This window comes from Austrofundulus limnaeus, unplaced genomic scaffold (assembly GCF_001266775.1).
Source record: "Austrofundulus limnaeus strain Quisiro unplaced genomic scaffold, Austrofundulus_limnaeus-1.0 Scaffold280, whole genome shotgun sequence".
NCBI classification, from domain to species: domain Eukaryota; kingdom Metazoa; phylum Chordata; class Actinopteri; order Cyprinodontiformes; family Rivulidae; genus Austrofundulus; species Austrofundulus limnaeus.
The window spans coordinates 743991-752293 of NW_013952682.1; the positions used below are offsets into that span (position 1 = coordinate 743991).

General features: G+C 42.8%; 1 protein-coding gene across 1 annotated transcript in view; it reads right to left on the reverse strand.

Moving 5' to 3' along the window:
- Positions 1 to 733: 733 nt before the first annotated feature.
- Positions 734 to 8303, reverse strand: part of btaf1 (BTAF1 RNA polymerase II, B-TFIID transcription factor-associated) — a gene marked incomplete in the record, with an annotated part of 37220 nt that continues 29650 nt past the window's right edge. The window contains 9 exon segments of the mRNA XM_014021164.1: positions 734 to 1731; positions 2393 to 2563; positions 2645 to 2804; positions 2874 to 3085; positions 3159 to 3311; positions 5668 to 5790; positions 7001 to 7131; positions 7663 to 7804; positions 7878 to 8007. Of these exon segments, the coding sequence (XP_013876618.1) occupies positions 1582 to 1731; positions 2393 to 2563; positions 2645 to 2804; positions 2874 to 3085; positions 3159 to 3311; positions 5668 to 5790; positions 7001 to 7131; positions 7663 to 7804; positions 7878 to 8007 (1372 nt within the window).

Below are 8303 nucleotides of genomic sequence, written 5' to 3' on the forward strand. Positions count from 1 at the left end.
AACAAAAAAAAAACAACTCAGACATAAATTGGTGATGTATGATTTACAGTGTAAACAGTGAATGGGCAATAAAATGACAACAATATCAGAATGAAGCATATATCTATGATTATGAAAATTTTGAGAACAAACTGTTATCACTAAGCTTGACTTTCATGAAATCTTCACAGAAAACAGAATAAATGTTTCTGCAGTTCAGACACTGTTTGGTAACGAGTGACTGTATTTAGGGATGAATGTAAATGTAGAGATGCAGTGTATTACAGTCAATATGAGCTTGTGTAACGTGTGTTTTCTGTATTTCTCATTTTAATATATTTTAAGAACATTAACAGTGTTATGTTTGTATCTTTTACACAGATTATTGAGTAAATCTCTGAGGTTAAGAGAAATGGTTCAACTTTTATGGAGTTTGGATGATAAACATTTGTATCAGGTCAACAAAACATGGGCATAGTAACAGTATTTTTATACTACATTTATCCATTTTAAATACACTAACCTCACTCCTTTGTAACAACTAAGGCAAAAATCTTTTCAGGACCCCACCTTGATTTTTCGGGACCCCACTTTGGGTCCTGACCCCAACTTTGGGAAACACTGCCCTAAACTGATCCAAAGAATAAATCTCTGCAGATTCCTTTGGTTTATTATGGACTGAAGGCAAATGGAGCGTCCAGCGTTACAACACTGCCACCTGCTGACCGCAGCTCAAAGGAAAGCAAAGAAGTGCTTCAAATGTTTGCAGAATTTATTACAATTCCACCATCATAAAGAAAAAAGCAGAAATTACAGAAATATGTACAATCTATATCTTTAAAATACTTGCAGCGTTAAAGGTACCAGTCGATCTCGGACCTTCCTATTTCGGGTCCAGCGGTGCTTTTTCACGTTCCTTTTAAACACCGCAAGACGGAGACCCCAAGAACCCGTCGACGCCGCAGGTTTTCTGTACGGATCCTCCCAGAGCAGCTCCGTTTCTTCTCCCGGTTCCCTTCGTCGTACAAAAACGTGTCCGTATCAGTTGTTCGGAGGCGCTGTCAGTCGCAGCCGGGTACAGCAGTATGTTTAAGACTTAGATGGGTGGGGGGTGGTACAGGTGGTCCTAACACTGTGTACTCTGGTAAAGGGAAGTGCAAACAACGCAGCAGGCTGTACCTGCTGCTGTAACGACAAATTATCTGTCTAACCATGAGCCTAACTACTGCAGCTGAACTAACACTGGAGAGGTTTGAGCTGTTCACTCAGCAGCTGGTTGAACATCAGTTATGGGATGTGTGGTTTCTTCAGGAGTCAGTTATGGGATGTGTGGTTTCCTCAGGAGTCAGTTATGGGATGTGTGGTCTCTTCAGGAGTCAGTTGTGGGATGTGTGGTTTCTTCAGGAGTCAGTTATGGGATGTGTGGTCTCTTCAGGAGTCAGTTATGGGATGTGTGGTAAAGTGAAGTGATGATGTAACAGTGTTCCTGCAGATTCATTTCAGAGCTATAAAACATGAGTTCCTATTCTGGCTGTGTTTGTTTATTGCTGCGAGACGGTTTGTGTTCAGGCAGAGACCAGGACCTGCTCAGCCTTCTGACCACTAATTCAACGAGTGCATGAAAGTGTCCAGGTTGTACTCAGTGTCGTACTGCTGCTGGTCCCACAGCTCCCCCAGCCCGTCCAGAACCGACCTGATGGAGGCCTTCCCAGAGGCTGAACAGCCCTGCTCCCCCGAGTCTGATTTATCCTCCTGAAACAGGTTGAAAACAACCGTCAGACCAACAAGATGATCTGTGCGCCTCCACTGTGCACCTCCACTGTGCGCCTCCTCCATCAGCCTCACTGTGCGCCTCCTCTGTGCACCTCCTCCATCAGCCTCACTGTGCACCTCCTCCATCAGCCTCACTGTGCACCTCCTGTATCAACCTCACTGTGCACCTCCTGTATCAACCTCACTGTGCACCTCCTGTATCAACCTCACTGTGCACCTCCTGTATCAACCTCACAGTGCACCTCCTGTATCAACCTCACAGTGCGCCTCCTGCATCAGCCTCACAGTGCTCCTTGCTCCTCTCAGCCTCACCCTGGCCCCTCCTCCTCCTCCTCTCAGCCTCACAGTGCTCCTCCTCAGCCTCACAGTGCTCCTCCTCTCAGCCTCAGTGCTCCTCACAGTGCTCCTCCTCCTCCTCTCCTCCTCTTAGTCTCAGCACCTCCTCCTCTCAGCCTCACCTCCTCTGAGCCTCAGTGCTCCTCACAGTGCTCCTCTCCTCCTCTCAGCCTCACCCTGGCCCTTCCTCCTCCTCTCAGCCCCACCTCCTCTGAGCCTCAGTGCTCCTCTCCTCCTCTCCTCCTCTCAGCACCTCATCCTCTCAGCCCCACCTCCTCACAGTGCTCCTCACAGTGCTCCTCACCTTGTCGAGGGTGAACAGGTTGAGCAGCTGCTCCGTGCCCATGCTCTGCAGGCTGGTGTTCTCCTGGTTGATGATGGTGTTGGCGATGCCCATCTTGAACTTCTGCAGACCCATGATCTTCTCCTCCAGGGTTCCTCGTGTGATCAGCCTGTAGACGTTCACCACTCGTTTCTGCAGCGTCACAGAACCAGGGTTACGGGACGTAAACACGCTGAAGGAGCTACAGCAGGGCTTTGGGTTCCACACCAGTACCTGTCCGATCCTGTGAGCCCGGTCCATAGCCTGCAGGTCCCTCGTGGGGTTCCAGTCGTGCTCCACGAACACCACGGTGTCGGCCCCCGTCAGGTTCAGACCCAAACCACCGACATGTGTGGTCAGCAGCAGCATGTCGATGGAYGGATCGTTGTTAAACCTGGGGAGGGCAGAGCATTAGTCCTGTGTTTGTTCAATTATTTTTATTTTAAATTAAAGTTCTGCTGACCTGGAGACGATGGAGTGGCGCTGACCCGCCGGCACGCTGCCGTCCAGCCTCAGGTAGGTGACCGAGGGCAGTTTGGGTTTCAGCAGGTCGTGTTCTACGATGTCCAGCATGCTCTTCAGCTGGCAGAAGATCAAGACGCGGTGTTGGGCCACCACCGCCTCCGTGGCCCCTTCGGATCCTCCGCCACCACCCAGACCACAGTCCAGCAGCAGCTGAAACGGGCCAGAACCACAGTGTGAAACAAAGCCGCTGCACCACGCTGCGGCTGCCCTCCGCTCACGTTACCTGCTTCAGAGCCGAGAGTTTGGGCGCGTGCTGAATGTCACGAAGGCCCGAGTTCTGGGCCGCCAGCTGCTCCGTGATGCGTCTGTACTCTGGATGCTGCTGGGTCAGAACCAGGCTCGGATGGTTGCACAGCTTACGCAGATACTGCAGCGCCTGGAGAAATGGAGACAGCAACAGCACTGTGTTAAACAGATAAGACCAGCTGGTTTTAATGGTAAACAGGTCCAAATGTAGCATATCTGTGAGCCATCATATCGAAAGGAGAATCAAGTCAAATTTGGTCAAAATGACCTCAGAACATTTTCTGACTCTTGGCCTTAAAACTGCATTTTGATCATTCTGATATCATAAGCTTACCCAGAGATACGACTTAATTTGTCTTATTCGTTACGATGATACATTAATATTCGATCTGAATCCTAAATTCATGTTATTTTAATGAGGAAATTTTTATTTCATTATAAAAGGAAATCTCAAATAGTATTTAAATACTGATATTTCCCAGCTGGGAAAAAAAAAAACTTTGCTAACTCTCAGGGAAAATCTCAAAATTTAGAGGGAATTTTCCTCAAAATCAGGTTTTTTGTTGCTACTGCTCAAAAAAGTGCTTCAAATTTTTTTTTTATTTCACACAGTTCATTCAAATAAAAACATTGAGGCATTTATTTGTTTTATTTTGAAGAAATTCAGTTTTTAGTGTTTTAATCAAAACACTATGTTTGCCTATTTCTCCATACACCACTTTTAAATTTACCGTATTTATTCATGTATAATACAATCACTATTTTTTGAGCTTACAAAACATAAAAATCTAAATATCAATAACCCGTGTATAATACTATCYCCCACTTTATGGATGATTTTTAGGGTTAAATTTCTAATATTATACATAAATAAATACAGTAATCCTCATTTCGATGTGATGGGTCACATACATTAGACAATGGACCACCCCCCCGCGGTCATTTAAGATTGTCATTATTATTATTTATATTATTATCAATATGAATTCGTAGATTTTCTTGTTTTAGAGTTAGTTTGTAATTTTTTTGTCTGTAGTATAAATTGTTTGTTGGCTCATTAATCGTGTTTCCATCCAGCTGTAGTGAATTTTTATCGAACTTTTCAAAATTCGCAAAAAATTTAATATGTAAACATTCAAATCTAGACAGTTTCCATCTAGTTTCCCTCTCGACTGTTGTGAATAAACGAGGCTACGCAACGCGTGATTCCGTCAGACGAGGCTACGCAACGCGTGATTCCGTCAGACGAGGCTACGCAACGAGGCTACGCAACGCGTGATTACGTCAGACGAGGCTACGCAACGCGTGATTACGTCAGACGTCGGCGACAAGCTTTGCGGTAGTGTAGGGGTCACCTCGAGTGAAGAAACAAGATTTACTGCCTGGAAGCAGGCCTCGGACAGGCCTGACGAGAGGACAGGAACTCTGTCACAAATTGAACTGTATTTAGGCCATGACAGGTCATTCTAACCGTGGAAGAGAACCCCTCAGTTCTCTTTATCAGATAATGGACAGAACAATCTCTTYTGTTMRTGAWWCATTYKTWGTTWAACWAMRAATGWWTCAYKAACARAAGAGATTGTTCTGTCCATTATCTGATAAAGAGAACTGAGGGGTTCTCTTCCACGGTTAGAATGACCTGTCATGGCCTAAATACAGTTCAATTTGTGACAGAGTTCCTGTCCTCTCGTCAGGCCTGTCCGAGGCCTGCTTCCAGGCAGTAAATCTTGTTTCTTCACTCGAGGTGACACCTACAGTAGTAAACAGGAAGTGAAACTTGCTAACTAGCAGAGGCTAATATCTCAGGAAAATGGAGCGATTTCTTTGTGAATGCCTTGCTATTGGGCAAGTTGTAATTATTCTATCTATTCAGCTACAGGCTATGTTTAACGCTGCCAGGAGACGTAGGGAAATAAACGCAATGTTTTCGCGCATTYATGCCAACATCCGGGACGAGGCAGGAAAGTGGAAACAGTTGAAACAGTGAGGTAAATATGCGCTACGTCAGAATATAATCTGAAAGCATGTTTCCATCTCCCGTTTTGCGCATTAACTACTTTGCAAATCATCCAAAAACCAGTAAAAACTTTTTAGCGAATTGAGGATTTTTTTGAATTTTGCTGTTTCCATCGGACTTTTTTCGCATTTTTAATGMGACACTTCTAAGTGCGCATCAAACAGCCTTGATGGAAACACGATTATTGGCACAGTATGTTGAACAGGCATATGAATGCCATAACATGGATTTAATTGCAAATTTTGTTAATTAGTGCATATGTAAGTAAAACACCATTAAAGTGAGATAAGGGATAGGATTAAATAAGTCTTTACTTCTTCCTACTCCGTCTCAAACAGAAAAGTAGTGCTAATTGGGTTCTTGGTTTTTGTTTTCTTTGTCCTACTGATTGCTTGTTTTCTCATTTTTAAAAATCTGTTTGAAATAAATTTTTAAATAAAAAAAACTAAAAATTTAAATAAAAACATACCTGGAAGACATGACCTGTAGCCTTCAGTTTGGGCTTCTCCTCTTCTTCACCAGAGGCCAGAGAGATGCTGTCATCAACACTGGCCTTGGCTCTGGACTTTGCAAAGTCTTCATAAAGCTGGATCTGCAAAGATGATCATTAGTTCAACTTAAAGTTAGCTGGTGTTGAAGTCAGGGGTGGTTCAGGGGTCGGGGCCACTGGCCCCATCTGAAGTCTGATTGGCCCCCTTAAGTGCCCCGTCCTTTCACTCATCCGTCCTTGCCCAAGAAAAATGATGGTGGCTGCAGTTCCACCTCCAACCACTGGTGGCGCCAGTGAGTCAAATAGGAAACTCCAACATGAAGCAAGCTTAGTTTTTTTTGAACAATCCTACAGAAAAAAAGTTTACTGACAACGATGGCTAGATTTTCTTACATGTGTATTTGAGTGTTTTATTTATGAACTGTAAAAAATCATGTAAAATTGCTGAGTGAAGCTGACCCCTCCCAAAAAATGAACCACAGAAAAATAAAATGCAAATTGGATGAGTGGTTAGTGCATCGTTTGTGCTGCTATGGTTTTATATATATTAAAGATTATTTGCAAGGGTCATTCAGGGGTCACCATCCCACCCGCTCGCTCCAAAATGAACCAAAAATGAACCAAACTAGTTGAATTTTGTAGTGTTTTGTGTGAGCAGGTTTGTGTCGTTGAAACGGCTGTTTGTGCTGCCATAATTTATTAGATATTACACGTTATAATTTCGGAGGATCACGTGTCTGTGACGTCAAACAATTCAGGCCAACGTCCGAAATTATAACGTGTAATATCTTATAAATTATAGCAGCACAAACAATTGTTTCAACGGCACAAACCTGCTCACACAAAGCACTACGAAATTCGACTAGTTTGGTTCATTTTGGAGCGATGGTGACCCCTGAATGACCCTTGCAAATAATCTTTAACATATAAAAAACCATAGCAGCACAAACGACAATTTCAAGTGCACAAACGATGCACTAAACACTCATCCAATTTGCATTTTGTTTTTCTGTGGTTCATTTTTTGGGAGGGGTCAGCTTCACTCAACCATGTAAAACTGATAAGGAGAATTTATTGCGCAAGCTTGTATAAATGTCTGAACACGTGTGATTAAATGTATAAACTTTACAAAAACTGGGGATTTGTGTGCAAGGATGAACAAATACTTGGCCCCTCTGAATACTGTGGCCCCTTACGCTGTAAAATCCTACATCCACCACTGGTTGAAGTCTACTGTAGTCAAATCTGAAATTCGACACCAGGATAGGGATGTGAGTTTTAAATTAAATACTAGCTGTAGAGAGAGAAGTACCTGCAGAGGGCTCAGGTTGCAGTAATAGTCCTGAATTATCTTAGGAGGAAGATCCTGGAGCACATCCTCCTTCATCCTCCTCAGAAGGAAAGGCAGCACCTGTCGATGCAAGGCTTCCATAGCCAGGACTCCTAACGAGGAGAACAAACCATCAGAACCACTAACAGAGTGCAGGTTAATTAAAAACATTAAAGTTCCTGTGACATGCATTTACTTCAAACACAAAAAGTCAAAGAAAACATTTAAATTTAAGAAAATTAGCTTAATACACATGATTTTACCCATTTTGYCTCATAAATGGCATATTTTCTCTTGAATTTGGCTCAGCAAAGTGAAACAGGAAGTGACATCAAAGGTGAACTCTTTAAGAAAATAAACTCTGGTCTTTGTTTATTGAAACAATCTTATTTAAACTCTTCTTCAACTCTGATAGTGACTGAAAATAATCTAAAGAAACATCAGATTCTTCTCTAATTATTGTAGCATCACTCTTTGACATCACTTCCTGTTTCTTCACATGCAAATATCTCAAAAACTGTTCATCTCAATGGCGTGAAATTTGTTTTGCAACATGTTATCAATGTTCTCTTTCCAAAAACACATTCACATTTATTACAAAAATATGATGTCACAGRCMCTTTAMAAGAGAAGAGCCAACATACCTGCTTCCTGTTCTCGTGAGGAGCTCTTGGCGTCTCGGCTGGCCAGGATGGGTTTCCCGTAGCGAGCAGCAAACTGACGCTCCGTTCCCAGGAAGCCCGGCATGAGGAAGTCGAACAAGGACCAGAGCTCCAGGACGTTGTTCTGAGGACACGAGGGGACAAACGTCAAGGCGTCCGTGGAGTCAAATCAACAACACGTGGTGCTGAGCGCTCACCTGGATAGGTGTTCCTGATAAGATGACTCTGAAGTTAGCAGCTAACTGTTTAATGGCTTTGGAAAGTTTGGTTTTCCCATTCTTGATAATGTGACCCTCATCGAGAATGCAGTAATTAAACTTTATGTTTCTGAGGAGGATACAAAACAATAATAATAATAATAGTAGTAGTAGTAATAATAATAATAATAATAATAATAAACAGGAGCGCCTCTATGGGATAAATCTTGTGTCAGCAGGAAGTGAATCTGAATCACTCAGATTGAATCTGAATGTACAGAATTTGAAATTAAATGCATTGGTTTGAAAATAAATTTTACTAAATTGAATTAATTTGCTTTGAAACTGTATTTTGGTTTATTAAAACTTCAGTTTGACTACTTTCACTTTCAGTTCCATAATTCAGGTTTTTGTGTCACATCCTGG